General features: G+C 37.5%; 1 protein-coding gene across 1 annotated transcript in view; it reads left to right on the top strand.

Annotated features, from left to right (window-relative positions):
• The window catches only part of CTNNA2 (catenin alpha 2), a 478,376-nt gene that overhangs the window by 408,005 nt on the left and 48,259 nt on the right, over positions 1-22,112 (top strand). Inside the window, exons 10-12 of the mRNA XM_054514537.1 lie at positions 6,063-6,155; positions 6,429-6,585; positions 9,498-9,698. Of these exons, the coding sequence (XP_054370512.1) occupies positions 6,063-6,155; positions 6,429-6,585; positions 9,498-9,698 (451 nt within the window). The remainder of the gene's footprint in view (positions 1-6,062; positions 6,156-6,428; positions 6,586-9,497; positions 9,699-22,112) is intronic.

The raw sequence follows: 22,112 nt of genomic DNA, 5'->3' as shown, positions 1-22,112 counted from the left end.
CAGCTCTATAATTGAACATGAGACAATGTTGGCTTCTTTTCAGTTATGATAAGAGTTAAGTAGAAGGACTTTTCAAGGTACTTCATTTTAGATCTCCCTTTTTTTCCATCCTATAGGCCATAATTGTGCATGCACCAGAATGGTTGGGGAAAATGAAGGAGGTTCAGAATGATTTAATAACACTTCATTGAAATAGTCTAAAATTAGGATCTTTTCATTTAGAGTTAAGCTTTCTGTACACATGAGGCTTCCAAGCCTCTTAGGTTTCCTTCAGAAATCTCAGACGAAGACCTGCTGAATTCATTGAAGTCTGAGGTACTTGGAACATTACCAAAAACAAAAATCTTTTAAAGATCTTCCAACTAAATCTGATACAGAGCAAGTCTGAAAGGAGTTGGAGTGTGTGGAAAAGCCTCATTCCTGTAGTAAGTACAGAGAGAAAATGCTGCTGACCTTTTGAGAGTGAAAAGAGGTTTTCCTAGGTTCAGTGAGCAGCACATAAGACATGAAATAAAACATTCAGCTGTTGTGCTTGACGTGCTCTGTAGCTTTCTAACATCCTGCTGGTACCAATCTCCTTAGATCCATATTGTAAATGGCTGAGCAGTGCATGGTAAATATGTTCAGGGTTTGGTGCTAGAAATTTTCAAGGCAAACATCAAACTCAGGTCATTATTAATTTATAAAAGTAATGCCTTTTTTTACTGCTTTGCATGCAGTTAGATTATTTAATAGATGTGAAATATATGTACAGCTGAACTTAAAAATCCATCTCTTATGTAGAAAAGTGACTGGTTAATATAAAAGAGGGAAAATTGGCCATGTTAGCCAGTATGAGGTTCTCCCCATGCCATATGGAATGGGCTGGAAGGGAGAAGCCACAGTCCAATATTTCCATGGCAGTACGAGCTGGCACTGCAGAGCATGGTGAGGAACAGGACTCTGCTGCAATGTGCACTCTCAGTGACATTTTGATTTTTTTTGGCACTTGTTTGTGTGTGTGCAAAAACTTCCTGTCCAGTGATAAATAGAGTTTTGCTCGTAATAGAATGCTTGAATGAGTACAGCAAGGATAAATAAGTTGAAGATCTTGGGTAGCTTGGCTTCAACTCTGCTCTCCTTTAGAAAAAAAAAATCTCTTATTTGTAGCTCCATGAATATCACTGGGCTGCCTACAGCGGTACCACCATTAATATATGTCAGAATTTTTAAGGATTCAGAGATTGAAGCAATATCTGGATAAATTACGAAGTGAATGGATAAATAATTACAAATAGTTTAGATACCACAGCTCAGCAAATTACGTCTCATCAGCTGAGCATGGTAATTGATTATTTGCTTGGCTTTAGTCCCCTGTGAGTACTGCAGAAGTCTCTGCCTTAAACCACCTTCAGCTCAAGCTGAATCGCTCAAAAAGTTTCAGCCTCTCAAATGTGTGGTGTAGGCATAGCAGTTTACCAGTGGCTTGGGTTTGTGTAAATTACTCTGCATTTTCCTAAATAAAGAATAATTTCTTGCAAACGTTTTTCTTCCTATTACTTCCACCAGTTAATTACAGTGAAAACATAAATCACATAAATAGAAAAATGTCAATAAAACTATTTAAGAAGAAATCTTAAGTATTTAAAAAAAAAAGTGGAAAACTAAGAAACTGAGATAGAAATAGATTCCATTCTCTACCTTTAAATGGTTAAATGACTGGGGAAGCTGAGCAGAGCCTTTTCAGTATTATTTCTTCTAAGCAATTTATGGTGAGAAAAAAAGAATAAGGAAAATGTTAAAAAATAGGATATTCTGCAGCTTTTGTGTTGCTATTGCTCTTTTGCTGTAGCTTATACTGCTCCCTTTTTTTACATTTTTGCTCTAAGCAATAGATTTTTCTTTTGGACCTTTTCACTTAGGTTGAATTCCAAATGGCCATGTTAAATCTTTGAATTTAATTTTGAAACAGAAGACAATGGATTTTGGTAGTCAGAAGAGCACAATATATCTTGATAGTCATGGTTACCTTTAATAATACAAAGGGCTCAAGTAAAAAATGGAAATAGTCTCATTTAAAACCACAACAAAAGGTAGCTACACCTGATTTTAATCAGTGTAAAAATGAATTCAATTGATATGAAAGATCCTTGATTGCTTTTGTAGTTTGAAGTGCAATTTTGTGGCAGAAATTAAATTTTCCTCTCCTAAGGTTGCCACAAAGAGTAATAAAAATTTGCATTAGAAACAAAGTCATTCCCCACCCTAATCTGCTATCTAGCAGGAAACTGAGGCTGAAATACAAAAAAAAAAAAATACAGACCGATAGATTTTATAGGAACTGGTCCTGTGTGTATTTTAAATAACTAAAACTAATGGAACTCCTTGCATGATTTAAGACATATAATGGCAAGGTACAGAAATGCATCTTGGGCTGTCGGTGCCACTGATAGAAATTCATATGGAGGAGTTGGTTCCTGCTTTTTCACATCCCCAGGTTGAGTATTGGTTCAGTGGATTTGGTGATTACAGAAAAATACAGCATCACTGGAGCTGGCTGTTTATCTTCTTGCTCATTACCTCTCTGTGCTCTTGCAGGACAGGTTTAAGGTGTTCAGCAATTGTTTTGATGGTAAAAGGGCAGCTTAGCAGACCTGAAATTCTGGACAATAATGTTCATCCACACAGCAGTTTCACTGTTATTAAGTTCTCCATGTGTTTTCGAGAATGATTCACAGTTTGTTGATTTTGATATTTAAAATGTGTTCCTTGATATAAGCACTCTTCAGACAGTTCACATTGATCTCAATACAATCCTAAATTCTGTTTAGGCACTCACTGAGTTCAGTGTTCCCAAGGAACTTAGTAAACAGTAAAAGAAAAGAAAAATAAATTAACTACCTGGTTGCTTCCATAGCCTCTCAGGAAACTTCCCCTTCAATGCTTTGGTGGAGACAGAGCATTTGAAGTGCAAAGGTAAAGGCTTAAAATCAAAGTCCTGCTAAATTGGCAGCTGCACTAAATACACAGCTTTTTTATTTTCCTTTCCAAGCTCTCTGCTCCATCCAGCCCGGGAGTGGCACATGAAGGAAATTCCCACCCTCAAAAGTGTCTCTGTTCTTCACAAAACATGTTCCATTAAATACACCCATGCCAATCAAGTTATAATGCACCAGTAAAACACCTTTTATTTCACTAATACCTTTTCCAACTATCACCAGGGGCAGCTGTAACAAACCAGACACATCTAGAGCATGAGCCAAGCAGGCACCTGGAGCAGCCCCTGGAAGGGCCCTCCCTTTTTTATCCATTGTCCAAAGGGATCAGCCTGGCACCTGATCCAGAAATGTCAGCTAAGTGGGGTGCAAGTGTATATTAAATTTTTCATTCATAGTTTTAGGTAGGAAAAATATCTGAAGTTGCTGAATTTATAATAAGCTTAAGCAGAGGAAATTACCTTGTGGTTTCTATCAAGTCAGAGCAGGCATGTGGACCTTGCTGTGGCCAGAATATTAATTGATGGTGACTTGACTGTGTATCTGATAACAAAGTCAATCAAAGTAATTAAAAAGTGAGGTATCTGGTGAGTGAGCACCTAAAGCTTGTGTTGTTTCACAGATCCATGCTTATGCACTGAGACTCAGGCTGGAGCAAGTAAGGCTATTTCTTGCCATCTTTTAAAAATTAAGTTTTGGGTAAAGTCATAGGTTTGTAGGGCTGAATTCAATTTTATCCAGATTGCATCTGCCATTGTGGAAATTGCTTATCTCTGTGTTTATTTGACATAATCAGATCTTGCTGTGGTGCAGGCTGGCACACTCCCTGCTGGATTGTGCAATAATATTGCTGCCTGACTGCTGATGATGCAGGGCTGGATTTATGCAAGGCTTGAAAAATACCACAGAAACTATCAAACTTAGGGTTATACTTGATGTATAGCATTATTTCTTTTAAACAGACAACTGTAATGCTCTTTGATATATATTTAATGGAGCAATAATTATGTTTGTGCTCTTGTGTTGATAGTAACACCCAAAACAATTTACTGAACTCTATTTTACAAAAAAAAGAGAAAAAAGATTTCTCTGCTTGTGTCTGTATCTTTCTTGGAAAAACAGAGCACTTTGCAAGATCCAAATATTGTCTATCAGATTCTATTTAAAGAGTAATTAACAGACACAGAGAAGAAATAAGTTTTATTTTTGCTGGTTATATCTGCATTGCTCCCTTCCAGAGGAACTCAAAGACCTGCTTTAGAGTTTGATGGCCATTTCATGACACCCAGCAACCTTCATCACATATTTCTATCTGCAAAAAAGTAAATGTTACATCTGAAGCCTTGGGACAAGTTCTGATTGTGTTAATCACAAAATGTAAGGGCAGTCTGAAAAGCCACTTAGTTCTAATACAGGAAGGTGGCTCTTGCTAAACTTAATATCATTTACTAGTTTTTAAAGTCTGTAATTTCCACTTATGTTAATGAATTCTAAATATTATCCTGCTTAGCTGTTGGTTCTGGTGAAGATGAAAGGGTTTTGTTTGATGTGTGCAAAGAAGTGACTACAGAAAATGGTAAATTAATTGGAAGATGTCATCTCAGGAGAATGTTTTTGACAGGAGGGCTGTAAGGCTGTTAACAAACAGACCAACTCATTTGTCTCATCATGAAATGAAAATAAAAATCACAACATTATGATAAAATCTTGACTAGGAAATGCCTGCAAGACTCTTTGAAGCCTTGGGTTCTTTCCTTGCCTGGGCTTTGGCACTCTGATTTATGCAAACCACGCTGCACAGAACTGGAAGTGAAATAGGTTCTATGCAGAACAGATGGATCAGGGCTAGGGCAGGGATGTGCACTGCAGATGAGAACAGATTAATACCACAAGGGGAGACTGGAGGAAAATTGGGAAGATGGGGGCATTTGAACTAATTCATGAATCATTTCCAACTGATAGCTATGCCTTCAGGCACGGTGAATTATATCAAAGAAGCATATTTAAAATTTTATAAGTTTGTTTTAATGAAGATTAGAATAAAGAGCCATAATTTTGGATGATTAAAAAATATCCTGTATTCCCCCATCCCAAAATGTACCTTAGTGATTGAAATATCACAATGTGCACTGGGAATTGCTGTTTGGAAAACCCAGGGCACATTCATGGAGTTGGCACAAAGATTTGGGAATGGATTTTTTGGAAAAGCTGGGAGAACATGCTCCCCCTCTTGAATCCAAGCCACAGAGATGCAGCTCTGCTGTGTCTGGAGACATGGTCTGATTTCTAGGTCTCATTCAGATGTCTCTCCAAGTCTTTATCTTATCTAAATAGCCTTCAGTCATAGAGGCTCAGACTTCCCAAAGCTGTCCCATGGCAAGTAAATGTGGATTTAAAGATCTTTGAATGAGATCTTCAGATGTATATTACAGAACAAAGGTTTCAACAGTTATTTCACATCTCTAAGTGACTTTACTGTAACTAATGGATATTTTACTGCAGGGCAGACAAACACATAGAAATAAAGAAGTCCACATGAAAATTAAAACTATTTTAATATGCACAAAGCTATCAGAAACAATGAAAATATTTGAGAGATATGTAACTGCCCACTATCAGTTTTGATTATGGGTTGAAAAGTATGATTCCATGTGTTAAGACATCAAAAAGCCTTCCTTTTGCCAAGCTCGAGTGTATGGATGAGCCTGATTGCCTTTATTAATAATGAATGTAGTTCATAAGAGGAAAAAGAAACTGAGAAGAGGAAATGTACAGATAAATATCTGGATGTTCTGCATTCCCTATATAACTTCTCAGCAGATAATTTTTGAGCTATAGAGAAGGATTTGAAACACTTGACAGTGAAGGAAGATTCTGAGAAAAATCTGAAGAAGATGAGTAGTTCAGTTTGCTAGTAAGGAAATCATCTACATGGGTTTCTGTTCACCAGCACAAAAGATGTATTATTCCTCTTGTAAAAAAAACTTTCATTTCAGGCAAAGCTTAATAAGAACAGAGAAAGGTATAAAATGGCTCACTTGCCTAAAACTTGATTCTCATCCTGATGTTTTCATGATTTCATTGCAGGTTGCAAATCTGGCCTGTTCAATCTCCAATAATGAGGAAGGTGTGAAGTTAGTCCGAATGGCAGCCACACAGATTGATAGTCTGTGCCCACAGGTGAGTGAAGATTCCTGCTAAAAGCTATTTGAGAAGTCTTTTAGCACTTAAAAGCATTAGAAGAAGAGCATGGCCTTGTCTTTGTCATGAGATTGTTGCCTGAATTCCATGAACTGTGAAAAATGCATCCATGTTTTGAGACCCTTCGTATCAAATGCGTTGTATGCTGTATTTTTAACACAGTCCATAAGCTATGTGCTCTTTCCCTTGGAAAAAAAAAAAAAATAGAATAAAATTACCACTCCTCCTCTAACAAATGGCTCTGATTAACAGGTAATTAATGCTGCACTGACATTGGCTGCCAGACCCCAGAGCAAAGTAGCCCAGGACAACATGGACGTGTTCAAGGACCAGTGGGAGAAACAGGTGCGAGTTCTCACTGAGGCTGTCGACGACATCACTTCAGTGGATGATTTCCTCTCTGTTTCAGGTACTTTTCCAAAAATATCCTGCTAGATTAAAGCATTGGGTCAGAGCAGATAAAAGCTATAATTACTAAAGCATCATTAATCCATTAGTCTGTGTGTATTGGAATGCTGAACTTGTGTACTCAGTAGGACCAACCACGCTGTGTTAATTAATCCCTGATAGCAATCCGGCTTCACCTCCCAGAAAATAGCACCTATTTGTGCTTCTGTTCCTAGAGAATGTTTGTTCCAACTCAGGCACAAAGTAGGATTTTGCCTACTTTCTAAAAATGTGTTCTAGACCTGTTACAGGCTGAGAGTATTTGTAGAAATTGTTGGAATCCTTGTGCAGTTGTGTGAAAGGTGGACTTTACAGAATCACAGGATGGTTTGGGTAGGGAGGGTAAAGAAGGGATGGAGAAGAGAAGGACTGATCCTGGATCTGATCCTGGATCACAGTCTTTCCCATCCTCCTGCTGAAGTGCTCCAGCTTGTGGCAGAGTGGATTTTTATAATTTGATCATACCCAGTGAATGCTGTAGTTGCAAAGTGGTGCATGGCTTGGGTTAATTTCTGCTGCAGAAAACTCATTTTCTTTTTTTGCTTAGAAGGGTGAATTTCAGTGTTGTGAGTAAGGACATAGAGTGTGCCAAGAGGGCTTTGCTTACTCAAATGTCTCAGAAGAGCCAAACTTCATGAGACAGTCTGGCCGAAATGTTATTTTCCTTGATATTTCTTAAACTTTCCAAAAGAAGTTTATGAGAAAAAATATTGAAAGAAAAGAATTATTTATCATTTAAAAGAATCCTTTCATTTCTTTTTTTGCCCTCTTGTTTGGTTGTGTCCTGCTCCCCTTATTAACAGGGAAATGATTTGGTTTAGTTAATTACACTCCTCTGTTCAACAGCCCTGCAAGTGTTTCCTGCAAGCCATTGCAAGAAAATGAAAATGAGCTCTCTGAACAGTAGGGCACTTCAGAATATGGGAGCACATTGATTTTTATTTGAGATTTGAAGCTGACAAACACTTTCTGGCAGAACTAGTTCAGAGAGAAAGGGATGACCAGGCTGTAAACTGCAGACCCAGCCATGTGCCAGAGTTGGAAATCTGGCTCCAATGGTTATTTTCTTCTTTGTTTGAGGACTTTGCTTACTTCAAGTGCTTGTGTCCATAAACCAGAAATAATTTAAATGGATGATGAGCTTTTTAATTTCTTTTTCTCAAATCTTAATTCCCTCAAAGAGAGTTTTGCCTTAGATCCAAACTTTCCAAGGCAGTTGAGAATTATTATTTCTGTAAAGTTTAGATTCCTTTTTCCTAATTCTCTGCACAGACATCTCTGTTAAACATGAGGAAACAGACATCCTGTTGCTCCTGCTGTAAAGCTTGGAAGCCTCAGCTTACACAGAGTACTTTTATTTTTGGATGTTAAACCAGTGAAGCAGTCAAAATGCCACTATCTGGTTAAAAGTACCTCCTAAAATGACACCTCCTCCTCTTCATATTGACTGTCACATTTGATGGTATGTTTTAATAATGTGGTGGCTACCAGAAGAAAGCTGACCACAATTTTAAGAAGTTATTTCATATTCCATATGCACTGTCCAAATTCATATATTGCTTCTTGTTGGGCAAAATTTGTTTGTGCCACGGTAAAAGCAAATTGGTGATGGGGAAATGGAAACAGCAAAGAAAAATTTTAGCAAAGCACTGCTTTTTTATTCTGAGTAGGGAGTGTTTGAAACAAAGAATTTTGCCTTGCAAGTTATTCAAATTCACAGCTCAGGGGACTTTCAGTTTCCATCCAAAGTTGTTGCAGTGTAAAATGTGACATCATGTAAAACATTTCTGAAACCCTCAAATGATCCAACCTCAGAATTTTTAACTGTGAAGATTAGTGGGTCATTCTTTCTAGTGGCAAAGGATAATTAACAAAAAACAGTTGGTGAACTGATTAATTCTGTTTTACTACTACTACTACAAAGAACAGCATTTCCTTTTCAGTTCAGAGGTGTCTCTAGCAAAAATTCAAGTTGCTGTTTAGAGTCACTGAGTTTCTCAGACTGAGTTTAGTCAAATACGAAATTCAATCTTGGTCTTAGTAAAATTATTTTTGACTCTGTTGACTTCAGAGAATAATGCCTGACCTAGTCAGAGTCTTCATGCTTTCACATAATTTGTATGTGAGAATACTACATAAATTCTGATGCTGTAGCACATGAGAGGAGATGGCCTGATCCAGAGCCAGAAAAATAACAATGCATGTCCCAAGAATCCAATTAAAGTGCTTGATATCACCTCCTCTGAGCAGAGTCACTGTTGTCATCTCTTGCTTCAGATTATGCAAAGTCACACATAATTATAAGGGTGTGTCATTAGAAATTCCCAGTTTATTCTCTGGCATAGATGGAGTGAGGGAGATGAACTGCCCATGCCCAGATTTTGTGCTATCTACAAAGGCCATTTGCTGTTGTCTTTTCAATGTGATTTTTTTTTTCCTGACTTACTTAGGCAAAAATGTGCCAAATGTAATAAACATTTATGGGAGAGTGTAAATTCACCTTCAGAAAATTGCTCAGCTGTTTATTAGAGAATCTACAAAATATTTGACTGCTTTCTATTTTGCATTCATTTTAATTACAATTTCATTATGATAAAATTCAGTGTGATGTTTGAAATTAATGTGAGTGGTTTTAAAGGAATTACAGGTTGGGACACACAGCAGAGGTAGGATGATGTAGCCCAGTCCCTACTAAAGCTAAATGTCACACAGATTTTTACTGTTATGTGACAATATCACAGAAGAGCTTTTGTTTTCCAGCCTGGATAAAGGTAGATATCCAATTTTTAATATAGTGACATTTGCCCAAATGAGTAAGCTTTGCTGTGAGGAAGAGTGCAATCAAACCAGGTGTATTTTTAACTTGAATTCCAGAAAACCACATCCTGGAAGATGTGAACAAGTGTGTGATTGCCCTGCAAGAGGGGGACGTGGACACGCTGGACAGGACCGCGGGCGCCATCCGGGGCCGCGCAGCCAGAGTCATCCACATCATCAACGCTGAGATGGAGAACTATGAGACTGGGGTGTACACTGAGAAGGTGCTGGAAGCTACCAAACTGCTCTCTGAAACAGGTGAGTGTCTGTAAGAGCTAAGAAGAGGGATGCAGGACTCCAGGCAGCTCTCCAAAATGCAGTTTATCCCATCCAAGGTGTCACAGCAGTCCAGGGCTGTGGGTGACAGAGCCTGTGCCTACAGCTGTCAGCTCCAGCTGCAGGCAGCCCTGGAGACCCTGAGTTTAGGTCACAATGCATTATAGACTTTTCTTTTGGTTACGTTGCATTATAGACTTTCCTTTGCTGAGCATCTTCATACAGTAGAACCAATCTGTACCTTAACTTTTATCTCTAGCCTATCATAACTACTGTCATTACCATATTCATGTCACTATTCTCCAATCACTATAAGTTAGTGCATTACAGTTTAAGCTAGAAGTTGTTTTTCAGTTTTCTTGCAGTAGAAAATTCTGAGACCTTTTTTCTACTTGCAACATTTGCTGCCTTGTTTGCCTGTGCTCTCTTCTGCTTGGTAAAAACATCTTCTTGTTTGGGGTGGGTTTATCCTTTGCTCTAAGCCATAAAAACCCCTTGTAACTCACACACCCTTTGCCTCCTTGGTTATCCAGTGAGGCTGGCTCAGCAATTCTTTTCTTCTCTATCAAAACTTGCTTCCATCTCTATTCCTTCTTCAGACTCTACATTCAAAAATCTTTCCGCCAAGCATACATATCTGTAAGACTTTTTTGTGAAACTTTCATCCTTCTCAACAAGTGTCACCCTGTTTTTTTAAGTTTTTCTAAGCTTTGTAGTGTTTACATTCTTGTAACAAACTTTCTCACACACTTTATGTAAATAACCTATTGTTTTACATTCTTTTATGGAAGAAGTGAAATTTAATAGACTGTTAGTTTGTCCAGTGTCACTGGAGAGGTGGCACTTTCACCCTCCAATCTACTGTCACTTTTAAAAATCTATAAATGTTAGAGGCAAAAATTAAAAACTCTCTTTTTTACCTTGAGAAAGCTGTGTGACCACATTGTTTTATTTCATGTCCTATAGCGACAGGTGAGTTTGGTGCAATGCTGAAAGAATTATTGAGATACTCTTATTTACTCATTTAAAAAATTCAGGTGGTTCTCTGAGATCTGTTCTTGAAAATAAGATACAAATACATTCATGGCTGGCAGTGTGGTTTTTGTTTTCTACTCAGTGGTGTTGCAGAAGTCATACTGACAGGAGCCATATAGGAGAAGAAATTCAGGAACACATCAAGACTAGGCCACTACATCAAAGTTTCTATGATTTGAATAAATAATACACAGCCTTTTCTTCTGAGTTGATTGATTATGTGTTATACATCTCCAGAAAATCACTGCAAACATTACTCTTTGGTCTGTGCGGGTGAATGTACTTCTTGATGACTGAACTGTTGCTAAACAAAACAAGTTTTCATTGAAAAATACATATAAGCAACTGAAAATGCACCACCTTATTGAAAAATTGAAAATTCTGCTAGATTGTATAAAAATACATAGATGATATAAAAGTAGAAAAGTCTGCAAGATTGATAGAGCCAGAAGAAATATTCTTTTTTCTTTTTTCAATCTGTTTTTGCCTTGCCAGAGCAGGGATTGGATTCATCTCAGTGTATGTGATTAGGTCTGTGCTGATCATTTCAAAGCCCTTTATATCAGTGCTCTCAGTAATTCAGTGCAGGCAGTGCTGCCAAGTGCTCTCATCTGAAAGCAGTGGGTTTGGCTGGTTTTTGGGTAAATCATGCTCCAGATTTCATTGACTTCACAGTCTGGGTCTCCACACACTGATCAGGTGCCCTGGTGGGATAGAGGTGCACGAATTGTGGGTGTCTGGAAGTGTCTGAGCTCATCCTCCCCTGCCTCTCTGCACTTGTTCATCTGAGGTTGATTATTTTAGATTATTTTAGAAGGAACAAATGAAAATTGCACCAGTTCAGGACACTTTAAGTGTGACTTTTGGACCAAAAGCCCAGGAGCTGCCCTGTGAGATGGAAAAGCAAAAGCTGTTCTAGCTCTGCAGTCTCTGTGTTCACTTTGAGAACAGGAATCAACAAAACAAGCTAAACACTGATTTGGGGAGGATTAAATCTTACTTGTGGTATTGTAGCCCCCAGCTTAATGTCAGCCTATTTTTACTACCCAACAAGAGATCAGTGGAGTAAGTACTATAAATTTAGCTCCTTTTTAAAAGTTTTTGAGCTGTCTTTATGAATTCACAGAAGGAAAATAATCTTGCCAGTTTGACATGGTAAAATATTTTGTTGCACTCTTCTGTTAAAGCTGTCTTTTGGTGGAAGAGGAGCTATGAAGAATTCTTCCTACCATCAAGATTTCTTTATTAAACAAAACAAAATGTATGTCTGAGCTTTATATTTAGCTAAAATTTGTGACCCAACATTCTATAAATTTTCTTATTAAAAATTTTTAATGGGCAGGTATAAAGTGCCATTATATAGATCAATAATATGCACCAAAAATACTTATATTCCATTTTTAATTCACTTTTTCATATAATTTTAATTATAGCTAAGTGCTATAAACTCTGGACTGAGTGCATCTTGACAGCATCAATATGTTTTTGTTGGGATTCAATAGTTAAGAACAAGTCCCTGTTCTTCCAAGTCAAAGTTTTTATTATTTTTTTTATTCTATGAAGTGTAAATAAACTTGTGAGTATTTAAAAAAATTAAAATATTATGTTTACAATATCAAGAACTTTGTATCATGTACAAATTGTGTAGCAGCAGTTCAGGGGACAGAATGGCCAAATTCAATGAAGCTGATGAAGCTTAAACAATTTCTGCCAGTTGTGAATGTGGATCATTAATATTAGAGCACAATTTCTATCTGCAGCTTTTCAGGCCATTTACAAAGGCATTGATGATGATTTCTGTATGATTAAGAGTAGAATTTACTGAGTCATTTCATCGCCTTAGAATAAAGTGGTTAAAATTGAATTTAGTCCCCCAGTGCCATTCTGGAATCACCATCCTCGAAGCGTTCAAAACCCTGTGGATGTGGCACTTGGGGACAGAGTACAGTGAGCACAGTGGTGCTGGGGGAATGCTTGGACTCGATGGTCTGAGAGGAATTTTCCAAGCTCAGTAATTCCCTGATCTGGGTACCTGTGGATCCATACATTTATTGCAATATTCTTTCAATTCCCCACCTCGAGTTCCTGCCCAGATTTATCGAACGCTTAGGAATTGATTTATCAGATATACCAGGATCCCCCAAGGCAGGGAGGAATGATGCACAGAACTCCATGATATCAGAAGGCTAATTAATTACTTTATTATACTATATTATACTATAGTGCAAATAATACTAAAGGATACTAAAAGAAAACTCGTGACTGTCTCCTGACAATCAGGACACAGCTTGATAGGCTAATTAAGATAAACAATTGCACCAGAATCCAATCAAGCAATCCTTGGGTAAACAATCTCCAGAACACATTCCACATGAGCACAAACACAGGAGCAGCAAATGAGATAAGAATTGCTTTGATCATTCTTTTCTCTGCTTCTCTCACAGCTTCTCTCTGTTCAGAAGGCAAGTGAATACCACAGTCATTGATTGGGATTGATTTGGATTCAGGTTCCACCCACACATGTGCACATCAAAATCTTTATGAGAAGTACAATCATGAACATCTCACTGTTTTCATCTTTATTCTTTCCTTTTTTTTGTTTGTTTGTTTTTTATTTTTTAACTGACCTCATTAATTTTAAATGAAGTGCTTTTGGAAGCTGGGAAAAATTTAGTTAAATGATGATGGAAAAAAAATAAGCAGATTACTTTTCTTTTATAATTATTATTTTCTTTTAATTGTCCACTCAGAAAAGGAAAACCTCTGTTAAGCCTCTTCTTCCACAGATTTCACTGTGATCTGTGAGTATTGGGTTGGATCCACAGTGGAGAAATATGGATATAGTGTTTTGGAAAGACAAGCACCTTGCTAATGGTTTGGTTTGAGGGTTTTTTTTGTTGGTGTTTTTTTTTTTGTTTTTTTTTTTGTTTTGTTTTTTTTTTTTGTTTTGGTTTTTTGTCTGTTATTTGGGGGGAGAATATTAATCTCTCACGAAAATGATATTGATACTTTCTGAGAAATGGAAACTGCAAACATTGCTTCAATAACCAGTCTCACCTCCAAGGTTTATTATTTGTTGCTTTAATTTACAACCATTGGAATATATGGGGTGGAGTTTTTAGTGTTTCAGTGCTTTGTTGCCTGTGCCTAACTGCCTTTAAAGCCAATTCCTTGACAGAGGCAGGATTCTTTTCTCTAGCAGCAGTTTTAGGGAGTGACAGACTGGTTAAAGTCCTTTTAAAATAGAGAGCTTTTATTTTCCTCTAAAAACCATAACAAAAACTTCACTTTTGCTTGCTGATTTTCTTATAAATCCAAGATGAAATCTATAAAACCACAGAGTCCATGGGGCTCACTAGGAACACCAAACTCACAGATTTTACTGGATGTTACTAGTGCAGGAGTAAACCAGAGCTTCAAGGTTCAAATTTTTTTTTTGTTGAATGGCTTTGAGGTGGATTTTGGTTGTTTCTCTGTGGGGTTTTTTTGTTTGAGTTATTTTAGGGTGCCTCTGTTAAGTGCTATATTGCTATTCAGATTTGTGGAAAGCTGTGAAATCATCCTGTTACAAGTTGTCCATGGAGGGGAAAAAGGAGAGAAGGGTGGAAAGGAAAAGAGAAGAAAGCAAAAGTTAAAAGCAAGGATAAAGGCAAAAGGAAAGGCAAGGAAGTAAGAGGAAACAGAGCAGAATTACAATTATATAATTCTGCTCAGAATTGGTTTGAATATTGAGGCTCTTCATCCTGCTCAGTACCCAGAGTGACCAAGGCCAGCTGAGACTTTCCCATTGCCTTCCCCAAGGAGGAGACTGAAGCGTGCTGAGCAGTTACTTCAAAACCTGTAAAAACTGAAGGCAAGAAGCCTGTGCTTCTAAACAAATAAAAATAATTGTCCCAAGAAAGAAATCAAGGAACAGGCAATGAGACCAAATCCTGTTTTCCAAGATTTTTCAGGGTCAGGAAGGAGAAGATGCCGTGACATTATTTAAAGGCCGAGAGTTGGATTTAAGCTGGGAAACTGGATTAGAAATTGCAGGGTTATGATGAAAGTAAGTGAATGGGAAATGAAAGGGATAAGAGCAGAACAAGTAGGACCAGGACTGCCTGGGAAAGGCTGTGAAAACTTCCCAACATTTTGTTGTTGTTTTTTTTTTTTTTTTGCACTGGGCTGTCTGGAAACCATCCTGGAACAGCAAGTACCATACTACTTGGCTTACTCCTGTGAAGGACACTGGAAATTTGAAATCGTCTGATTCACACCAGAAATTGGAGTTTCAGCTTTTAGCATGTTTTAAAAATATCCCAGTAACTTTGTAATCACTGGTTTTAAGTAGGTCACTCCGACTTCTGTTTTGACACAATTGTGGTTTATTTTGTCTTTATCAGAATGGACTGAAGTTGAAAATCAGCACTACTGGCAATTCAGCAATAAGCCTGTGAGAGTTTTATCAGTGTGAGTAGGGCAAACTTTAAAGATATTTATCACTAGCAAAAGGCAGCTCAATGATGTTATCAAACCTAATACTAAAAATGTGGGAAAGATGGATTTTTCAGCAGTGATATGAAGGGAAACAAAATGTAGAAGCAAGGAGATGAATTTAAGCATAGCTCTAATCAAAAAAAAACCCATATTGAATCTGAGGGAGAGCTAAAAGATGTGAAATGGAGCCTATTTAAAAAATAAATGATGTTAAATTCATGTTTTATGGGAGTTCAGGTAGTTATAGTAAAACTTACGGGTACCATCATCCTGAGTACATGGAATCATTTATCCAGGAGTTCTGATCAAATTATGACTTTTATTCTGCAAAGTATTGTAGCATTTTCTTTAAAGTTTTCCCAAACTGAAATGCAAAGGTCAGGGTGCCACCAACAAAAGAAAAATGTAATGCATTATTAAAGAAAAGGTACTTTACAAAAGGACCAGAGAGCACCCAAGATTGTTGGTTTGATCCAAATAACTTTTAACCAGAGAAACTCTGAACAATATACAGAGGATTACACTAACAAATCATATAAAATGCATTATAAAGCAATTAAATGAGACATAAGAGGTGAATAAATCACCACTGTAGCTCAAAGCTGAAATGCTAGTTCTTCTTCTCTCCACTTTTAAAAACGGAATAGAGTGCTAAAGGAGAATATAACATAATTGATGTAGATTTTCAAAGGCTTTTCCTAACATGCTCCACCCACAGCTGTTTGGCAACCAGGTAACCATGGGGTGAGTGTTAAAGCCTTTGATGGATTGAGAGCTGGTGACAAGGCAAAGCACAAGGGATCATTTCTCAGCAAGCAGAAAGGGAAATCTTGTGTCACTTCAGGGCCAGCACCATGGTTGGTGTACAGTGCATGCATTACCAGGTGAATAGTGGTGCCAAAAGGAAAATGCTGTTTGGGCTGCTTGGGAGAGAAAGACAAGACTACAAGTTATTTTTAGTTAATATCTCTAGGTCAATGGAACATTTAAATCTATATTATCTGCATGGACAGAAAGGTTCTGAGCTACTTCATTATCTCAGAAAAACAATGGCATTGTAAAGGGCAGCTGAGAAATCATATTTTCTCCATGCTCAACAGCTTCACATCAGTGCTGAAGATGTTAGGCTGTACTTATAGGAGGACATTCACTGAAAACCCCAAGGAGATATTCCCACTTTGTTCTCCACCACCTAAAGATCTTCCAGAAATGCAAGAAGGTCAAGATAAGGATTATATAATCAAAGAAAATTCAAGATTTAGCTGTGAATTAACTCAGTGAGAGTTTAAAAAATACCAGAGTCATCTATTTTGGATGTGCTAGACACCTTGTATAGTGAATAGTGGGTTAATATAATAGAAATGTCCATTTTCATAAACCAGTATTATTTAGTCACTGTTCAAATCTGCTCTCAAAAATATTTCGTGCTCTTAGAAGCCATTTTTAAAATAAGGAGGGTGGTGGCAGAAGTAGGAAGAAATTTACCAGGTCTACAAAATATAGGCAGAGAAATGGAGTCAATATTCATCTACCAACCCCAGCAGAATGTTTTGTGAATGCAAGTGTGAACTGTACAATAATGTTTTAAAATAAAAGCCCTGGTATTCCTTGCATCTCCTTGCCTACACACACCTACATATTGATACACACAAACATCTAGCTGAGCCAGGAAGGGTGGTTTGCTTTTTACATAACCTACTTGGTGCCCAACAGCATGAGAATGCTTTCTTGAGGGAATCTTCTGAAGAGCTTGCTTTCATTGGAAATATTACCCTGAAGGGTTCTGTTTGGCAGGAATAATATTTTGGGGGTGCTCACCGTGTGGAATCTTGCACAGGTAGAGGGGAGGGAGAGACAGCTGAAGCTGGTGAGACACAAAAGACATCTGCTACCCTCCTCTGTCCACTTTGGGCTGGACCTGTCCTTAATCAGTGTGCCTCCTGTGGTGGCTAGGATGCAAACAGCACTTAGCTGACATTTATCTTTCTGTCAATGCTGTTCAGTCAGAACAAAGCTTGAAGGTGAGTTTTTCCCTCTAGTTTGTGTGTCCCTGTCTCCCAACGCTTGGTACCATAGCTCCAGGCATGCCATTGATTTCTGTAGTGTCCGTCTCACCTGGGCTGCACACGAGCAAATCCATTTCTTCCATTCCCACATCAATCTGCTGGGGTGCATAAACCCACAGATAAAGTTGGAGCCTTCTGGGAAGTTCCAGAAGACTTAACACAAGTGGGCCAAAGGGTCAGGGCTTGGCCATAAATTCAAGGAAGCCTTGAGAATTTTGTTTTTATGGCCTGTGGCTAGACCAGTGTTTGGCAGTGAAGGCTGATTCTTCCTGAAAGTCTTGTGTTCACTGCAAACTGCTGTAGGGTGTGGATACTCAATATTCATTATTCATTATTTTATTGCTGACTTTTAACCATTTCACCAGTGTGAGACACACAGGGTTTGATACTCAAAACAGAGCTGGGGAAGGGTCTGGAGCCCCAGGAGCAGGCTGAGGGAGCTGGGCAGGGGCTCAGCCTGGAGCAAAGGAGGCTCAGGGGGGCCCTTGTGGCTCTGCACAGCTCCTGACAGGAGGGGACAGCCGGGGGGGTCGGGCTCTGCTCCAGGGAACAGGGACAGGACAAGGGGACGCAGCCTCAGCTGGGCCAGGGAGGTTTAGGTTGGATATCAGAGAAATTTTCTTCACCCAAAGGCTTGTCCAGCCCTGGCACAGCTGCCCAGGGCAGTGTTGGAGTCCCCATCCCTGGAGGGGTTTAAAAGCCATGTGGATATGGCACTTGGGGACATGGGTCAGTGGTGGCCTTGGGCTGGGTTAATGGTTGGACTCCGTGATCTGAGGGATCTTTTCCAACCCAAACGTTGATATTTTATGTAATGTTTCATTAGACTTTTATAAAGCTTTTTCTTTTTAATTAGCAACATAATAGTCATGACTGAAATGTGAATTATATGAGACCAGGACTTGAAAACATTCTGTGAAGTATTTAGAATCTTCTGATAAGGAATGTACAGTTCTTTTAGAAACAGACTTTGACAAACACTTTGAGCTAAATAAGGTATCATTTTTCATTCCTTATTCATCTGTCAAAAGAAACAGAGAAACTGTGCTGTCTTTTACAGACAATGTCAGATATCCCTTGGGAATGATCTTTTAAGTACCTGTTTTAAATACTTGAAGTTCCCAGTTAGACTGCATTCTTTCTTCATTTAAGTATATTAAAAAATTAAAACAAAACAAAAAGAAAGCAAAAAACAAACCACACAAACACAAAAACCAACAGAAGAAATTTCATCCAGTGCTCTGAAATTTCTAAGCTGTAACTTTGTGAATTTTTAATACTAAAACCTCTTAAATCTGGATAATGGCTGAGCTTTTTTTCTAAGAGAGCATTTTTTTTTGTAGTGTAATGGATCATTCATAGTTTTTCTTTCTTTTTAGTCTCCCTTGATAATTTTAAGTTATAAATCCTGCCTGTCATTCTAGATAATGTTCTTGATTTATGTGACACAAACAACTATGATGTTTAGGAGAAGCACAGACATTTTCAGGGATCCTGAAACTTTTAGCAAACCTTTAGACTGCCATGTCATTCTTGAATAATCTTACCCACAAGTGACCAGATTTTTAAAGCCATTCGAGGGCTACATAAATAATGTGATTGGCACCTTAAATGATGTGTCTCTATCAACATGGCATAGGGAAAATCAGTTTTGTTAAGGATGGATAGAAATGCTTAAGCAAATACAGAGGTATGAGGGCCAGCCAGAGGGCAGAGATGGTGCAGTGGGTACAGAGAGCAGTCATTTCTCTGCTGCTCAAATATCTGATTTGTCTGAGGACATTCTGGCTCTAGAGAACAATCCCTGGTCTTTGAGAAGGGTGCTTCCCTTGGATCCAAATCCCTGGATTATAAAAATCTCAGGTAGGTGCTCGTCTTTTCAAAATGAAGCTCTAAGAAATAGCTCTGCTGGCGCTTCTCAAAAATTGTCAGCTGGCCAGAAAAATGCCTCAAAGATGATACCCCAAAGATGATACCCCTGGGAACCCTTCAGTTCCAGTGAGGTTGGGATGGAAAGGAGCCACGTTGTGCTCAGCCTGATTTAGAGCCAAAAGTGTGCCAGGATTTGGTGATTTATGCCTAAACTTGGTTGTCTAAATCAGAAATCTGATCTAAGCCAAACACCTCCCTCTCTGTTCAGTGGCAGAGGAAAATCAGAATTTTATCCAGGTGAACCTGAGTCTTTAAAGTAGGATAGGTGTGATTAATTTTCTCATGGAAGCATCTACTGTTCTCTGCCTGGTATAAGGGAAGATTTAAAACTTTCAGTTGTATGATGTGAGACAAAACCAGACAAATTTCCTCACTCCCATTGATGCTACTAAGAATTAGAAACTGTGCACCTGAAGGGTCCTTGACCTTTATTGCTTTTTTTTGTGTCTTAATTATCCCTTTCCACATTTCTGAACATTCACATCTACTTAAGATTCTGAGGAATTCAAGTTCCTAAATAATAAGGCCATAAAAGTACAATAAATCAGCAAGGCATTCATTTAATCTTGCATATTAATGAAACTTTTTGTTCTAATGCTACGAACAAGAACGCCCAAACATTTTTTAATTTCTATCTCAATAATTTTATTATGTAACCTAGCATTTCTCTGTCTATCAGGGATCTTATTGTTCCCATATCACTAAACAAAATTTGCAGTGAAGTTTCTAAGTACAAAAATTGCAGTACAAACTGATTGCCATAGGAGAAAAAGTCAATGGGGAATATATTTTTAGGAAACAGGTAATTACTTGATAACTTTAATTTGTAGGAGATATGGGTGGGTGGGAGAAAAACAAGAACTTTAGAGAAAATATTTTCTCTGTGGAACAGAGGGGTTCACAAAAAAAATACAAGTTTGATCAAGGCATGAATTCACACATGGTGATATGCTGGGTTTCTATTATACATCAGCCAAAAGAAAAAAAGTATAATTCAAAAGAATTGATCAGTTGATAAAATGGCAATAATTTCAACTTTTCTGATTCCAAATTTTTCTCCAGCAGCCGTTCAACCTAGATTTTGTTGGCATTGGTCTTGCTTTCAGTGCCATTGGAAACTCATCCACAGAAAGGCTTTCAAATCTTTATTTTGTTGGAATTACAAAGTCAGTGAATTAGAAGTGTTGCTATTAACTTGGGACCTGATTCTGTCAACATTTATGCAGGTGCCTAATTAATTCATGTAGTTAGGCTGAGAGATTTTAATGGACCACATTTTTCAGTGTAAGCATATGTGTGACTGTTTTTAAGGCCACAGCTCAAGCAGCTCAAACTAAGAAACCAATGTTTAATTTTTCCCCAGAAGTATTGATTTACTTCTGAATCTAAAATTTATAGCCAATTCCTCTGTGCCTAATAAATGAATCATTCTCTGTCTGATACATTTGCAAGTTTTAACTCCAGATTCAAATACACGCCTTTGCCTGAATTTTACTTGTGGTTCTTTCACCTTTGGCACAGGAGTATCCTTCTTTGTGTGGTAAATACAGAGAAGAAAGACAGGAGGTTTTTATTTTTTCATGGACCTCAATAACCTTAACTGGAGATTAATACATTCTCCACTCAATTTTCTATTTTCAAAAACTTCCTACATTAAATGACAACATATGCTTAGAGAAGCAATAAGTAATAATAGACTCATATTGAAGGTGTTTTTTCCTTGCTTGCCCAATCAAAAGTGAGCACTGATGTAATAATACCACTGGCAAGCAAGCAATCATAAAGCCTTTTAATATCTATTCCCACTTTGAAGCAGCAGATAATGTTTACATGTCGTATTTTAAATTAGGGACTAAATTATATCCAGGTCTGCAAAATCAGAACAGATCAGAGGAGCTTCCATACCCAGTGGAGGTAATAAGTGTGGTCAGGAATTAATACCTCGTGTTCAGGAATACGAATAAAGTGTAACTTTCCACCTTACAACCATTTAATTTAAATTTCCCTTGTTTTGTTCTAAGAATGTCACAAGTGGCCATGACAAACCCAGCTGTATCTGCTTCCCCCCATCACTACCCTGTCAAGGGAGATATTCTAAAAGCTTGGTGCAACTTATTGCCACAAATCTGTTGCCTGTGCAGCATCTGCTGATTATTTACAGATAATTAAACATTAATTGCTCCATGTCAAGTTTAATTTTGTTTCTGAGTATTAAAATTCTGTTGAATATAGTATAAATCTTCCTTCCTTCTTTCTCTACCTTTACAAGAACCTTTATATAAGGATTATATGCCTTTATCTAAAATAGACAAGTGCTTTTTTTTTTTTCTTAACAAATCTCTGGAATTTCCACGATTAATATTTTTCTTGAGTTCTCTGAAAATGGTTCAGAAATTGCTTTATGTTTTGTCTTAAAAACTACAGGGTAAATTTTACTTTACTCTGTTAACTTGAACACATATATAAAAGATAAATTTCCTTATGCTTATGTAGATGTTCTTCAAACTACCCATTCCTAATTCAGGCCTGTTGCACCTACTATTAATTATATCAAATACCTGACCACCTTTGCTAGGTAAGAAATTATATACTGAAATTTAAGGTTTAATTTAATTTAACCCTAAATATTAGGGTTCTTTACCTCCTTTTTTTTTTGGCATTATTGCATCTCTTGTATTACTTGTTTTATCCCAACAACCCAAAATAATTTCTGGTTTATTCTTTAGGTTTACTTGTTTAGATTGTATTTTTAATGATTGCTTTTTGATATTCAGGCTTGAGACTTCCTTATGCAATCATATTAGTCTCCTACTACACTTTCAAGTGTTCTATTAATTAAGGTAATTTGATATATGCATTTATTAAATACGCTTTCCAAAACTTT

The sequence above is a fragment of the Molothrus ater genome, chromosome 4, assembly GCF_012460135.2.
Source record: "Molothrus ater isolate BHLD 08-10-18 breed brown headed cowbird chromosome 4, BPBGC_Mater_1.1, whole genome shotgun sequence".
Lineage (NCBI taxonomy): Eukaryota > Metazoa > Chordata > Aves > Passeriformes > Icteridae > Molothrus > Molothrus ater.
This window is presented reverse-complemented; position numbering and strand designations above follow the sequence as displayed.